At 39.8% G+C, this 17,125-nt stretch overlaps 1 protein-coding gene across 1 annotated transcript in view; it reads left to right on the forward strand.

Annotated features, from left to right (window-relative positions):
- The first annotated feature begins 201 nt into the window (after positions 1 to 201).
- The window catches only part of Acvr1c (activin A receptor type 1C), an 87,520-nt gene continuing 70,596 nt past the window's right edge, over positions 202 to 17,125 (forward strand). Inside the window, exon 1 of the mRNA XM_057754908.1 lies at positions 202 to 446. Coding sequence (XP_057610891.1) covers positions 374 to 446 — 73 coding nt within the window. The 5' untranslated portion in view covers positions 202 to 373. The remainder of the gene's footprint in view (positions 447 to 17,125) is intronic.

The raw sequence follows: 17,125 nt of genomic DNA on the forward strand, positions 1-17,125 counted from the left end.
GGTGCGGCCCGCTCCTCATCGCCCACGAGAGGTGTCACCTCCCCGCCACCCCTCCGCCCTCGGTCTCCTGCCCCGCCCTCGGGCGGGTGGCTGGCAGCGGTGCCCGCGGAGGCGCGGCAGGGGCGGGCCCTGTCCCTCGAGGCTGCCCGTGGGGCCAGTGGCAGGAGCGGCGCGCCGCCAGCCGCGGGGGGCGTGGGATGGGGGAGGCGGCGGAGGGGAGCGCCCGCTGCCACTAGAGCCAACCGCGCACTTCCGAAGGGTGTCGCGGCTGCGCTCCCCTCCCGCGCCCCGGGAACTTCAAAGCGGCCCGCGCCGCCCGGTCGCCCCGCTGCGCTCTGGGGTCCCGCAGCCCGATCCGGGCCGCCTGGTGGCCATGAACCCAGCGCGCGGCTCCGCACTGAGCCTGGCCCTCTTGCTGGTGGCCCTGGCCGCCGAGCTCGCGGCAGGTACTGAGGGTGTCTCTTCTTGGTGCTGGTGAGGGTGGTAGTGGGGGCCGTCTGCGGGTGAGCACGGTGACAGAAGGTACTCGGAGCCGGGTGGCCGTCCTGTAAGCCAAGGGGGAAAGGCAGTCGGGCTGAGGGGGCGCAAGTCAGGGCGCAGCGTGGGCACCTGATGTCTGGCAGTTGAAAGGGTGGGTGTACAGGTGTTTGGGGGACCGAATCATCAGGAGGACAAAAAGAGACAGGGGCGTGGGGTTTGGGGAGAGGGGTTGAGGTGGAAGATTAATTCGAGGGCAGTTTGCAGCGGAGGGAGTAGGGGAGAATTTGTAGGTGCGTGCTTGGCTGGGAGCTGGGCGGCACTACTTCACACTGCAGCGACTTGGAGGAGTGCAGGTGCGCTCTGGGGGTGGCTCCAAGTAGAGCCCCGGAGAGACGCGTAAGGATGGGAGCGTGGTGGGGGAGGAGGTGGCAACTTACTCTGAGTTTTAGGAGGAGAAATATATTCCGAAGGCCGTTGGTGCCAATCTTGGGAGGCAGAAAAGGGGGCTTAAGGCTGCGTGGCTTGCAACGCATGTTGCTTTCGAGGTAATGGTTTTTACTCAGTTTCCGGAAGGGGGAAGAGGTTATGGCAAGAGTCCCAGCGTTTATAACAGGTCTGTGCTGCGATAGGCTAAACAGAGCCCTAGACCCGAGCTAGAATCCAAACGTTTCTTTTACAGTGTTTACTAGAAACTGGGGCAAATGCATCTTTGGTAAAAAAAATAAAATAAAAATAAAAAATAAAATCATAGTCTGCTCTGATTAGAAATCTTTAGGTCTGAAACTATCTGTACGTTGCCCTGGATTACAGAGAACAAGGACAGATTCGCCCCTAACTCAGTTTTTAAAAATGTCAATCAGACATTGAAAGCATTTGCACATAAAAAACTGGTGTTTTTCCGTAGAGCAGTACTTTGTCCGAAGCTGATTTTGATGCTTTTTTTTTTTTAGATGACAATCTGTTTGACATTAATAGCTATACTCAGGGTGGGTAGTTTTCCTCGTGGTGACATGTGCGAGAGACTGTTTTGAATAGTGTGATTGCTGTCTCGTACAGATTTCAGATGGCCTGAGAGAATTACCAAGTACAATATTCAAGTTAAAAAGCGATAATTGGAAGGAATTAAGTGATAAAACTGAAGGATGAAAACATCCCCCACCCATCTTTAAAAAAGCAGTTACTCTAATTCAGCCAGAAAGACAATGCGGGAAAGTTAGAGTTTGGAAAATTCATCTATGAGAACAGGGCTGAAGGTGGAAAAGCCTTTGTAGAAAATGGGCCAGCTCTCTGTTAACTGAAGACATTAAATGTGTGTGCTTGACAACTGAGCAGAATTTACCACCCCAAGCTACAGAACCATAAAGACAGTCTTTGAAGCATCACAGTTTTGATTGGCTACCTGTGAATACATCTCTCTAAGTAAACCACATTATCCCTTTTATTTGAGAGGATGTTTTTTGAACACAGAACCAATTATACTTTTTTTATGTATGCTTGAGAGATATGTTTTATTGCATAATAGAATTTTTAGAAAGTTTGAGAAACTAAGGCACACCAACTTAATAATATATATTCTATTATGTTCTCGACAAGGCATGGAAACTTTTGACACCAGAACTCTATATATATTTAAGTGTGTATAAAATAAAATACATATTCCACTTAAATTTGTTCCCTTAAAAACTGAGATACCAGAAAATTCATAATGTGGAACTAATATATCAAAATAGTGGTGAACTTGTTAAAGTTGAACTTTTGTAACCAACTTTTCTATCCAATGCAATTATTTTCAGATTTCTTTAGGAAACTTGAAGATATTTTGTGTCCCACGTAAGCAGTGCATATTGTTGTCTACTAATAATGGGACAAATCATTATTTTTTCCAGGTTTTATATAGTTCTTTGACGTATTTTTAAAATTTACTTGCTTTTATTTTATGTGTATGAACATATGCCTGCACATGTGTATTTGTGTGTGCATGTGTATGTGTGTGTATACCATATGTTTGCCTGGTGCCTAAGGAGGCCAGAAGAGGGTGTTGGATCCGCTGGAACTGGAGTGATAGATGGGTGCAGGCCACCATGTGGGTGGGAGCGAGCCTGAGTCCTCTGCAAGAGCAGCCTGTGCTTTTAGCCACTGAGCTGTGGCTCCCGGCTCTCTTTGGTGTTTTGATAACGGAATTCCAGGTAGATTTCTCCCCAAATTAAATTGTGTTTCTCAAATGGCTTCTAGTCTCTTTTTGTAAGTTATGTTGTAAATCCTACTGGCCATTTGCAAATGTGTACTTGACATTTTTGGCACGTTATATGGGAAGTTGTTCTTGGCATGATGACATAGTGAAATAGTGTGTCAGAAAGCACCAACCTCCAAGCTGGCTCTGCTGCATGCCAGGTCTAGGGCCATGAGTATCTGAAAGCTTGGGTAAGTGGCTGACCCTTTCTGCTTTGGTTGATCCTCTTCAGCATCTCCGTCACCTTTGAGGTGGCCTGGGGTCACAGAAAAGATCATCCTTTCTCTTTGAGAATCCCAGAGTCATAACAGTCAGTGTACTTGCTGCTCTGTACTAGATTGCTTAAAAGGGGCTTCTCTGGTCATGTGACTTTCAGATACCTTGTTGTTGATGAGGCCCCATAGTGTTTACAACACTCCTAGCTCATACCAAGCAAAGAATGGGCAGGTAATGTCCTAGAATCCTGCAGGGTTACACCTTGTGTATTCTCTTCTGATGTCATGCCATTTCTTTGTCCTTTGGTCAATAAAGATTTATTGAGAGGCCAGAACATCCCATAGCATCGCTCTAGAATTACAGAGCTACTTGACAACAGGCATGGGGCTGAGGGTAACAGGTAGTGGCATATTTTCACCCAAGCAACAGTTAGCAGTTCAGAAAACTCAGAGGCACTTCTTTTACTACTACTACTACTACTATTATTATTATTACTATAACTATTATTAAAAATTTCCACCTCCTCCCACCTCCCATTTCCTCCCCATCCCCCACTTCCCCTCCCCCTAACTCAGAGGCACTTCTGCAAGATAAAGTGAAAACCTGGGGCTGAGCTTAGAAACCCAAAAGCTGTTGCCACCTTTGCCCTCCTTAGGCACAGTCATTTATTGGTTGATGGGCACAAATGTGGCAAGAGCCTTTCTGGTTCCAAAGAAGAGATATCTCTGGCCTAGGAGAAACTGTGTGGGTACCCTTGGGGCTTATTTCATCACTATCTGAACTGCCTAAGGCTTTTGTCTTGCCCCAGGCTTTCAGAGATGCAGAGTTGTGAGCTCCTCCGACTCATTTAAGTTATGCAGAAATACAAAGAATTGGAAGTGGCAGAACATAGTAAGCTAAGGAGGACATTATTTGACTCAAGCAATGGACATTGAGAGACAGATTGCAGGGGGGCCCAGTCTAGGAAGAGAAGGAGGCTGCAGGCAGATCGCAGGAGCTAGACTGTGGATTAGAGGAGTTGATTAATTCAGTTGAGTTTTAAATGCCCATTAGACACTAAAGTGGACATCTTAAGTAAGAAATTGATTTTAGGGGTCTGGAATTCAGAGGACATGTCTGGACTGATGGGAAAAAAAACCCAAGCCAAAGTCATTTGCAGATTATTTTGAAAGATGTGCCGGGCTCTCAAACGTAGTAAACAAAGCACAGACCTGGTTAAATTGAATTTCAGGTAAATAATGAATAAATTTTTAGTCTTCATGTGTCACTGATACAACACTGGCCATATATATATTGAAAATTAGCCAGGTGGAGGTGGCACATGCCTTTTATCCCAGCACTCCCAGGCGGATCTCTGTAAGTTCTAGGCCAGTCTGGTCTACAAAGCGAGTTCAAGGACAGCCAGGAATGTTATACAGAGAAACTGTCTCAACAACAGCAACATTAACAACAAAAAACCCCCCAAAAAACCAAAACCAAATTAACCAACCAAATACCCCCCCCCAACCAAACACAAATCAAAACATACACACACACACATACACAAACAAATTAGTTTTGGTGTAAATTCAAGCTATCTGGGAACTCTCTGACTTTAGTTGGAAGCCCAATGTGGAAGCCCTGTCATAATACCAATTCTTGCTGCATGTATCCCTAATTTTTTATTTTATTTTTTTTTATTAAAGAACAGTGAGGGCCTAGTTCTGTGTCAGGACCTGTCTTAGTACCTTTGTTCTGGTTCTGCTTCTGTCCCAGGTTGTGTCTCAGGATAGGTCACTGTGAACTCTTTGAACATGGAGTTCCCCTGCTTCTGTGTGGCCTAGAGGCAGTTCTAGCCTATTCCAATGTGATTTTTGAATATCTCAATATAAAAACCCATGCAAAGGAGACAAACATAATTCCCTGGGGTCCCTGAAAGTGACTGTTATATCAAGATAGTGGGTTTTACCCAAATTTGCAGCCTTTTGAAAATGACTGTTATTTATAGATGCCCTTTTGATTATTTGATTATTTGATGCCCCTTTGTTGTTTGTCTGTTTGTTCTGTTTTCTCTTTTAGGTAAAATCTTCCAGTCAGTAAACACTGACCCAAATCATGTTTCTCAGTGGTATTCGCATCACTTATCACAAATGAGTTGCTTGTTGTACATCAGAAACTTAGGGGCTGGGGTACCAGACAAGATCATGATTAGGGAGGTTGTTAAGCCCTATAGGACCTGCTCTGTTGAACACAATTTGTTGTTTGGGGGCATGATTTAAGAGAATGATTGCAAGTCTTTGGGAAAGGAGGCAGCATATAAATATGGAAGAGCCAGAGGCTGTTCAGGGTCTGCTCTAGCTTAGGCTCCACCTGCACCTGCTGTCACTGCTGATGGGCGTCGTCTTCAGACGTGGATACTTGTTCTCATGAATTCTTAAGTTCTAGCTATGTTAAGTTCTAGCTATGTGTTAAGTTCTCACATATGGAAACAGCTTATTGGAATAAATAACAAAGTGAACGTTCAAGTATTAACAATAAGCTAAAACAGCAAAGCAAAATTTCTGAGAGCAAAGCGCAAGGCATGCCCCACTTTAGGGCTTCGTCTTAGAGGTTTCTCCTGGATCTTTCTGTTGCTTTGGCTTAAGATTTTTTTTTTCTCTGTCAGTTGTCAAGACTTGAGGGTTTATCTTAAATTTAAGATAGTGTGATTTGTTCACAAGTAAGACGCAAGGGATACTTCCATTACCTAAAGATACCTGAACATCATCTTGGCTCACACCCTTCTCTTGGTTAAGTGTGGAGACCTAGAAAGGGGCTGGGTGTGGCAGAGCAAAGGAAAATAACCTTCTGTTACTTGGTTCCTTGACCCCCAAATGCGTGGCAAGACTCCAATATACACTGCTTTCCTAAACTCTTAATAACCCAATAGTCAATGGAACAGTGAAAGAGTCATGTAGAAGCATTGATAAACCAGAGTCCCAGATCCCCACACTGCGCCACATCTTTGACGCGCCATCAAATGTTTGACAAACAGGCACCACAGAAGAGGCAGATCAAGGGCTCCTCAACACTCCACACATTAGTGTGGCTCCCATGGAAACCTGCGAGAGATCCACGTAGCAATGATGTGATATAAGGAATCGAGATGGCGGAGTATCTTCTATGCTGAAGCAGGCTTACTGTTTGCTGTGCTCGTTTTGGTAAAGAGCTGGAAGACAAAGCCATGCCTCTGAGTTCTGTACCTTTCTTGATTTTGAGAGTTGAGTCACAAAATCCGAGGGCTGCCTGGTCCCTAGAATGTGAGCATTACAAGAGGCTACTCTCCCTTAGAGGTCCAGTAAGAAGGGAACGGAAGAGGGAGCTGCACAGGAATGTGAACAAGCCCACAAGGCTTCTTCCCATCTTGCCCCTCACTTCCCTGCTCTGATTGGCTAGAGAGGCTCCACTTGGTCTCTTTCTTCACCTTCCCCCTCTAAAATCGCTTACCTTCTCTATTATTCTCTTCTGTCTTTCTGAGAGTAGGCACGCCAAGATATTGTCTCTTTGGAGCTGTTTTAAATTAATCCTCTCAAAAATTCATGGGTGAATCATTCGGTATGACTCAAGAGCTTGCTTATTATTTTTTAAAACAATTTAAATTTGCAGTGACTTATACATCCCAAATTAGAGCAATCTACTTTTTTCATTAAACTTTTCACATAGAAAATACCATTAGAATGCTCAAAAATTGAAAGTGAAATGTGCCCCGCCCAGTCTGTTTTGTCACCTTAATCTCATTGTAAGGCACAAGGATAGAGACAGGTGCCACATCTCTGTGTGATGTCTAAAAGCTTTGAACAACTTCATGATTGATTTAAATAAAGATTTTTTTTTTTTTGGTGTGGTCAAAAATAGGACAAGACAAAAATCTAGTCCATCAGGACCTGGAAAATGGTAATTCTACTGCAAAATGTTTCCTACATTCATGCTTATCCAAGAGATGGTAATTGAGAGTGCTAATCCAGATTAGAATGGTTTTTAAGAAACAGGCTGTTTTAAAACAGAGCCAGAATATATTAAAAAGTATTAACTCATCACAGCTCACAGTTCTATCTGATGACACTTTCCTGGCCTTCTCTGCTAGATGTGTACTTTTTTTTTCCTTTTCTACCACCCCCATTATCACTCTTGAAGAGTAAAAATTCGACTCTGAACATTTGCCTGCTCTCGGAGTTATAGTAAGACACTGTTCTCACTAAGACTCATTCCCCTTACAGTATGGATTTCCAGGAAATAGACAATGCACTAATCCTGGAAGCCTCAGAGAACGGTTGTAGAATTAGAAGATTCCTAATACGTGTGTACTTGAATAAAATTATTTTTTAAAAAAATCTTTCCTAGGACTAGTTTCTAGCTATATTTAACTACAAGACATTGCGTTTTTTCAGGGTGAAGAAAATTGAGTTCAGTAAAACAATCGGAGCGCTTTAAAAGAGTTGAGAGCCTGTGAAACAAACTCAACATGTTTTGGGTTTTGTCATTGGTGTAGAGATTTTTTTTATTTTTTTGCAATAACTCATCATCTGTCACACATTGTCAGAGTGCTTCCATTTGTATTTCTAACCTGAGGAATTTGAACTCCATCTCTTTTTACCTAGAAGTTTATCAATTTTATTGATTTATTTCAAATATATAGTTATTGGTTTGTTTTTCACTTTCTCCCAAGTTTGTCTATTATTTCCTTCTGCTACTTACTTTGGGTTTGATATAGTTATCTTCCTTCCTTCCTTCCTTCCTTCCTTCCTTCCTTCCTTCCTTCCTTCCTTCCTTCCTTCCTTCCTTCCTTTCATTTTTTTGTTTGAGACAGGATTTCTCTGTATAGCTTTGAAATCTGTCCTGGAACTTGCTCTATAAACCAGGCTGGTCTCAAACTCACAAAGATACACCTGCCTCTGCCTCCTGAGTGCTGGGATTAAAGGTGTGTGCCACCACCACCCAGCTATCTTAGTTTCTTGAAGTGGTACCTTACATTAAGTGTTGGCAGATTTTCTCTGGTGGATCTAGTAGTACATATTTCTCTCTCTGAATGGGTCTCCTAAAGTTTCTTTTGTAATTCTCTAATTCTTACTTTGTAGTAATGAAATACATATATGAATAGGTGTTGCTGCATATCAATAAAACTTTATTTATAAATGGCCTAGACTGTAGGGTTGTAGTTTACTGATGCTTTCTTTTGTTCTTTTCTAACATAAGTATTTAAAGTTTTAAGTTTTTAGCTCTGCAGTCACTTCAGCTCATACATGTAGTGTAATCTGTCATGCTTCCATTTTGATTGAATTCAAAATATTTTCTTGGTAATTTTGTGGGGCCCATATTGGATATAGATGCATGTTGTTTAATTTACAAATGTTTTAAGAATTTTTATTTACATTCTAATTTAACTCCAATGTCAGTTTAAAAATATATACAACTTGTGTGATTTCAATTATTAGAATTCATACTTGTTTTGTAACTTGACATGTATCTGACCTAGAGGATATGCAGGAGAGGCTTCACGGGTTGATGTTCTATGAATATCTGTTAGTTCAGGCTGCTTGACAGTGTTAGGCAAATCTTGTGCATCTTGTCTCATGCTATCTCAGTTACCGAAGGAGTGTTGATTGAATCTCTAATTTACCTGTAAATTTGTCTATTTATATTCCTATTTTTTTCCAGATTTTGTTTTCTGGATTTCAAATTTTGTTATTGGATGCATGCATATAAATGATTATTGTGTCTTCTTTCCAAAAAGTCTTTTTATAGTTTTATTCATATGGGTGTTTTGCCTACATTTGTGTCCATGTAGCACATCATGTGTGTCTGGTATCCACGGAGGCCAGAAGAGGGCATCAGATCCCTTGGTACTGGCATTATGAATGGTTGGAAGTCACCAAGTGGGTGCTGGCAATTGAACTAAGGGCGTCTGGAAAAGAAACCAATGCTCTTAATCACTGAGCCATTTCTCCTGCCCATATTATATCTTTTTGATACACATTGAGAAATCTGTTTTATCTATGGTGATATATTTTTTTAAATAACACATTGCTGTTAATCACTGGTAATAATATTGTTTACTTTGAAGTCTCTCCTGTCAATGCAGTTCTTCTATGATTTTTGCTAGTCAATATTTTTAGATCTAGTTTTAAAAAATCTATTGAGATAGCTATTATAACTTTATAGGATCAAGGGCAATAACTACATTTTACAGATTTTTGCATTTTCTTATTAGCTTACATATGACTTTTTATTTAAATTGACTTTTTTCTGTAGCAAGCATATAGGTGAGTCTTCCTCACCAACACTTGCATTCTTGCCTTTTAACCAGAATGTATAGACGATATACATCAAATCTATTTATCAGTGTGGTTGGGTTTAAAGTTGTCCCTTTTCTTTTAACTGTTAATTTCCTTTTTTCCTTTGTCTTCAAGTGGTATATTGGGCCAAGTACAAGTATTATATATTATATCCACATTTATAAGCCACATTTCTTTGTTTTGGTTGTTGCCTCAAAATTCCTACATCCACCTTTAAATGATCATAGTTTAAGAACTTCGTTGTGTACTTCATCTCTCTGTCTTTGTGCATGCTGTTAATCTCACCAATCCTCCTTTGAAATATCTTATAAATCATAGAGTACATTTGGTTATTGCAGCTTTAACCCTTTCATTGTGGTTAAATAAATTAACAAGTGAGCGGTCCTTTCCTTTCACATATTTTTGATTGTTTGTCAATCAATTGGATAATTTTGCTTTAGTTTGAACAATTTCTTTCCCCATTATTTGGTACCACAGTCTGATGGAAATGAATTGCAGTTTGCTTTTGTTTTTATTTTACTTTCACATCATCCTCCAATTTATTACCTAACTTGTTAATCTTAAAATATCAATATTAAATAGCTTTATGGTTATTGATCATCTACTTTCTAACTCCATTTTTAACAGTGGTTGCTTTATATTTTTTTTTTTTTACCACATTCCAACCCATTTGTCCATACCTCTTTCTATTAATAATACTAATAGTTTTTATGTGTTTCAAAGTAGCATATAGAAGCAGCATGTTTCCTTCTAAATACTTCAGCATGCATATTATACAGAGGCCAATATTTGTTTAAAAATTTCTCCTTTGATTAAATATTTAAATATGATATGATAATCGTGTGCATTCATTTTGAGAAACGTGGTCACCTAGTCTTTAAGTGATATTAATGATTAACTTCACTATGGTGGAATGACTGCCTCTTTTCCTTCTCCGGTAATTCCTCAATGTCTCACTCCCAAAGACATCTGCTATTTTATTTTCAATGTAGGTAAGTTTTGGTTTTTTAAATTCTTTTTTGTAGCTGCTAATTAGGTTAGTTTGTTGGTAGTTTTGTTCAAACTGTGGACATTTTTACTAACAGAATGGTGTTAAAAGTTTCCCTTTATGTTGAGTTACTTTTTAATTTTTCCTTTAGTTCTTTCTTAAACATTACTATTATTATTTTTCATTTATTTATATATTATTTAGGTTTTTTGCTGTTGCTGTTGTTTTGATTTATTTTTATTATTCACTCATATATACTGCTCTGACCAAAGCTTCCATCCCCTCCTCTTCTCCCACTCTACTCTAACTCCCTTCTCTCCTAGATCCACTCCTCCTTCATTTTGCTTAAAAAAAAAAAAGGAGGTCTCCCATGGATATCAACCAGATATGGCATAACACATTACCAGACTAGGCACAAACCCTCATATCAAGGTGGCATAGATGAGGTACCCCAGTAGGAGGAAAAGGGTTCCAAGCTCCAGCAAGAATCAGAGATACCCCCAACTCCCACTCTTAGGAGTCCCACAAGAACGCCAAGCTACACAACCATATCATATATGCAGAGGACCTAGGTCAGACCCATGCAGGCGCCCTGATTGTCCTTTCATTCTCTGTGAGCCCCTATGGGCCCTGCTTTGTTGATTCTTGGGTCGTGGTCTTTTAGTGCTCTTGATTCCTCTGGCCCCGACAATCCTCCCACCTATTCTGCAGGGTTCCCTGACTCTGTCTAGGGTTTGGCTGTGGGTTTCTGCATCAGCTCCCATCAGTTACTGAATGATGTCTCTCTCATGAAAATTGGGCTAGGCACTGATCTATGAGTCTTCATTAGGAATCAAACATTTATTTATTTATTCATTCATTCATTCATTCATTCATTCATTTATTTATTTATTTATTTTTGCCAGTCTTGTTTGGTTCTCTCCTGGGTCTCTGGTCTGTGCAGCTTCTGGTTTTCTGGTTGTTAGTCATCCAGGCATTGTCAGGTGTGGGCTGTCTCTCATGGCACGGGCCTCCAGTTGGACCAGTCACTGGATGACTCCTCCTACACGTTCTGCATCATCATTTCCCCAGGTCACTTTGCAGGCAGACAAATTGTAGGTTGAGGCTTTTGTGGCTGGGTTGCACTGGAAGACTTGCCTGGTAACAGAAGATATCCAGTTCAGACTCTGTATCCCCCATTACTAGGAGCCTCTGCTAGCGTCCCCCTCACAGATTCCAGGCGGTTTCCACAGCAGTTGGGCTCCACATTGCTCCCCTAAGCCTTCCCGGACTCATTAGTCTCTCCCAGTACTCTCTCCCCACACCCCATCCCTGCTTCATTCCTCTTGCTCCCATTCCTACCCATCCACAAAAATCTGTTCTTTTTTGCATTTCCAGGGAAATCTATGCATCCCCTACCTGTTACTTAGCTTCTCTAGGTCTGTTGATTATAGAATGATTATCCTTTACTTAAGAGCTAAAATTCACTTATAACTGAGTACATACCCTGTTGGTCTTCCATGGTCTGGGATTATTTCACCCAGGATGATTTTTTTTTCTAGTTCTACCCACTGCCTGCAAATTTCATGATGCCATTGTTTTTAACAGTTGAGTAATACTCCATTGTGTAAATGTGATACATTCTGTTTATCCATTCTTCACTTGAGAAACATCTACGTTGTTTCTGGTTTCTGGCCATTAAGAATAATGCTGCTATGAACATAATTGAGCAAGTGTTCTTGTGGTAGGATAGAACATCCTTGGGGTATATGCCCAAATGTGGTATAGCTGGGTCTTGAGGTAGATTGATTTCCAGTTTCCTGAGAAACCACCATATTGATTTCCACAGTAGTTGTACAAGTTTGCACTCCCACAGGCAGTGGAAGAGTCTTCCTTTTGCTTCACATCCTTTCCAGCATGAGCTGTCATTTCTGTTTTTTTATTAATATAATCTCAGCCATTCTGACAGGTGTAAGATGGAACCTCAAAGTAGTTCTGATTTTCATTTCCCTAATGGCTAAAAATATTGAACATCCCTTTAAGTGTTTCTCAGCCATGTAAGAGTCCTCTGTTGATAATTGTTTAATCCGTTCCCCATTTTTTAGTTGGGTTATTTGGTTTGTTGATGTCTAATTTCTTGAGTTCTTTATGTAGTTTGGATATTAGCCTTCTGTCAGATATGGAGTTGGTGAAGATCTTTTCCTATTCTGTAGGCTGCCATTTTGTTCTATTGACGGTGTCCTTTGTCTTACAGAAGCTTTTCAGTTTCATGAGGTCCCATTTATTAACTGTTGACCTTAGTGTCTGCACTATTGGTGTTCTGTTCAGGAAGTTGTCTCCTGTACCAATGTACTCAAAGCTATTACCCACTTTCTCTTCTATCAGGTTCAGTGTATGTGGTTTTATATTGACGTCTTTGATCCACTTAGACTTGAGCTTTATAAAGGTGATAGATATGGGTCTGTTTGCATTCTTCTACATGTAGACATCCAGTTAGAGCAGCACCATATGTTGAGGATTCTATATTTTTTCCAATGTATATTTTTGGTTTCTCCATAAAAAATCAGGTGCCCATAGGTGTGTGGGTTTACATCTGGGTCTTCAGTTTGATTCCATTGATCAAAAGGTCTGTTCTATGCTAATATTACACAGCTTTTGTTACTATAGCGCTACAGTAGCTTGAAACCAGGGATGGTGACACATCCAGAAATTCTTTTATTATAAAAGATTGTTGTAGCTATCGTGAGTTTTTGTTTTTTCACGTGAAGTTGAGTATTGTCCTTTCAAAGTCTGTAAAGAATTGTGTTAGCATTTTCTTGGGGATTGCATTGAATCTGTAGATTGCTTTGCGTAAGATGGACATTTTTAGTAGGTTAATCCTACTGGTTTGTGAGCATGAGAGATCTTTCCATTTTCTGGTACCTTTCTCAAATTCTTTCTTGAAAGACTTGAAGTTTTTATCAAACTAGTCTCTCAACTTGTTTGGTTAGAGTTACATCAAGATATTTTACATTATTTACAGCTATTGTTAAGGATGTTGTTCCTCTGATTTATTCCTCAGCCCTTTTGCCATTTATATATAGGAAAGTTACTTATTATTATTATTATCATTTAATCTTGTGTTCAACCACTTCACTGAAGGTACTTATCAGCTATAGGAGTTCCCTGGTAGAAGTTTTCAAGTTTGTTTATGTATACTGTCATATAATCTGCAAATAACAATACTTTGATTTCTTCCTTTCCAATTTTTATCCTTTTGCTCTCCTTCAGTTGTCTTGTTTTTCCAATTAGAACTTCAATTACTATATTCAATAGATATGGAGATAGTGGACAACCTCATCTTGGTCCTTATTTTAGTGAAATTGCTTTGAGTTTCTCTCCATTTAATTGGATGCTGGCTGTGGGCTTGCTGCGAATCACCTTCATTATGTTACATGTCCTTTGTGTCCATAATCTCTTCAAGCATTTTATCATGAAGGGGTGTTGAATTTTGTCAAAGACTTTTTCAGTATCTAAGAGATGATAATGTGTTTTTTTTCTTTCAGTTTGTTTATATGATGGATTACATTGTCTGATTTTCATATGTTGAAACCACTCTTGCATCTCTGGGATGAAGCCTACTTGATTATGCTGGTGACTGCCGTGCCCATTGTTAAGTGTGTTCTATTGGCTTCTAGGCACCTGGGTTTGGGGTGGTTGTAGGTCTAGGTGCCAACTTTTGAGTTTGTCTTTGTTGTTTGGGTGTTTTGTTTTTGATTTCTGTTCTTTGATTTTCTGTCTGGAGTGGCTTGTGATTGAGTAGAGGGTCCCACTGAATTTGGGGGCTGGATTTCTGATGGCAAGGTTGTCCTCTTGTCTAGCCAGGGTATAACAGGGGGTTTCTGCCTCAGTTGGGGACTGGAATTCTGGTAGCCAGTGTGACCTCTGGTTTCAACTGGAGTTGTGGGCCAGGATATGGTGACAAGGAGAGGAGGAGTGCTTAGGGTTAAGCTGGGTGGGCACTGAGGAAGTGTTGGCATTCCATGGGAGGGAGGTTTACCTGGAGTCCTGGCTGTCAGTGTGGCCTCTGATAGAGCAGAGGGTTTCTGCAGGGAAGTTGTCGTATTATTATTATTATTATTAATTGTGATGATAATGATGATGCATGTGTGTCTGTGTGTGTGTGTGCGTGCACCCTGGACTGTGTGTGACATCAGAGGGCCACTTGCGGGAGTTGCTTCTCTCCTTGTACTGTATGGCTCCTGATAGAACTCAGGTTTTCAGACTGAACAGCACAGATGCCCTTACTCACTCAATCGTCTATCCTGCCCATCTTCAGTTTTGTCAAATTTTACTTCATATATTTTAAAATTCTTTTAGTTGGATATATATGCATTTATAATTGATGTCTTTCTGATGAACTGATTATTTTACTATTATAAGCTAACTCCTTTTGAGGTAGGTCAGTAATAGAGTCTCTCAACAATATTCACTTGGTGTCTACAAACAACCATGATAATGTCATGATGTTTAATGCTTGTGCATATTGTTTTACTACCTTTTTACTTACAGCTTACCCGTGTTTTTATCTCAGCTGTGAACTCTGTGAGATGGAACTGTAGTGTCCTTCAGCATATACTTGGTTCTCGGTTTTAATCACTTGGCATATAACACTATCCGACTTTGATTAGAGTAGTCAACCCATTCTTACTTAGCATACTAATTGATATAGTATTTGCATTCTATTTTTCTATTTGTCATTCTTTGTTGTTCTTTTTTCTTTTTTTCAAAGTGATACATTTTTAGTGTTTTGTTGTTATTTACTGATTTCTAACTCTATCTTTTAGTTATTTTTTTTAATGATTGCTATGAATCGATTACTTCTTAACCTAATGTTCATTTTTAGTCAATATGGTGATCTTTTATACTTATTTTTCATGCTCACACATTCTTACATCACACATCCTTCTTTACCCTAACATTTACCTCCACTTTAAATGCAAAGACCTTATGATAACATGGTTAAATTTCTAAACAGTATATTTACCTCAACTAAAATAGCTTTGTGAAACAGGTTTATATATAATGCTGATGTTGGAAATAGCATATAGATATTTAAGATAACTGTACTGAAAGTCTATGATGGAAAAATGAATGAACTGATGTGGTAATTCAGTAGAAATAAATATTAGATATGAAGAACAGGAGATAAAGAATATTGTTGATGGGCTCATCAGCAGATTTGACACAGCGAGAGAAAGTATCATAAATTTGAAGATAGAAATCACCCTAAATTAATACAATTATACCATCTTAATATTATTATACTAAAACAAAAAGTATCAGGGCTTAAAGAAGAAAAGGTACCAAGAAGCAAAACAGGACACTCAAGGTACCAGGCGGTACTAAACGTCATACTTGTGTAAAGAGGATAGAAGGAATATCAGTTAATGATTTTGCAGATGTAACGAAAGACTTCAATGTTGAAATAGTAGTGGCGGCGGGCTGTGTCCACCACCCGGCCGCCCGCATGGCTAACTTTATACCCGAAATAATTACACGGAAACTGTATTCTTTTGAACACTGCCTGGCCTATTAGTTCCAGCCTCTTATTGGCTAGCTCTTACATATTGATCTAACCCATTGCTAATATTCTATGTAGCACCACGAGCTGGCTTACCAGGAAAGATCTTAACCTGTGTCTGGAGTGGGAGAATCATGGCAACTCGACTCGGCTTCTTTCTCCCAGCATTCTGTTCTGTTTACTCCACCTATCTAAATTCTACCCTATCAGAGGCCAAGCAGTTTCTTTATTAATTAACCAATGAAAGCAACCGATAGAAAGATGACTCTCCTCCATCACTTCAAATTACTAATCACAGAAACCCAGAAAACCAAACAGAATGACAAGTATCTCTTCTCCCTTACCCTACATTATTAGATACCTCATATTTTAATTGGTGGGATTCAGAAAAATCTGAATAAAATAGATGCATAACACATGTAGAAAATTTATCCTGCACCATAATTAGATACCATTAAAAGAAGAAAATAAATCACATATAATTATAGCAAGCAAAAACCTTTCAACCTGTTGCGGCTGAGATCTGACACATACCCCAAAAACTGTTTCCAGCTGGTGGTGCTATTGGAAGGTGATTGAATGGTGAAGATCCTGACCTAGTGAATAGATTAAAGCCTTGATGGGTTCATAATTGAATGGATTATCGGGATCTGTTGAAACTGAAGGGAGATTATGAGTGGATGAAGTTGATCATTGGGACGGTGCAATTGAAATGGTTATATTTCTCCTGGATTTGTTCATTCTTTCTTCCTGGATGCCAGGAAGGGCCCTGCCCTTCTGCCATGCTCTTGCTTTGCAACAGACCTAAATAATGAACCCAGATGACCATGAACAAAAAACCTCTGAAAGGATGAGACAAAGTAAATTACTCCTCACTTAAGTGGGTTATATTATTACTAAACAATGTACACGACAGAGATTGGGCTGATTCTAGGGCAAAGTCCACAATAACAAAAGGTGACATTCACCAAGAAGATATGACAATCTTAAATGCATATGCACCCAGCGGTGGAGCTTTAAATGTGTGAAGCAACTCTGATGGACTTGAAAGGGGAAACACAAAGACCTAGGAAGTTCAAAGCGTCAGCATTACTAAAACATGCAACTAGGCAAAACTCAGCATTGCATAACCCATGATGCTATCTTCTAAAATTGAGAAAAAATAAAAAATCAAATAAATAAAACTGAATTTATTGTCTCTGTAAGGCATTTTTAAGTATTTTAAAGATAAAATACAGAATATTGGTTATGTACCAACAAATAAAGGTCTACAGGGATGGTAAAAATTAAGAATAATATGAAATACATTTCTCCTTAAGTATAAACATTCAGAAAGGTCTTTGAGTCTTTAATGCAAA

Source organism: Chionomys nivalis, chromosome 22 (assembly GCF_950005125.1).
Source record: "Chionomys nivalis chromosome 22, mChiNiv1.1, whole genome shotgun sequence".
In the NCBI taxonomy this organism is placed as follows: Eukaryota; Metazoa; Chordata; class Mammalia; order Rodentia; family Cricetidae; genus Chionomys; species Chionomys nivalis.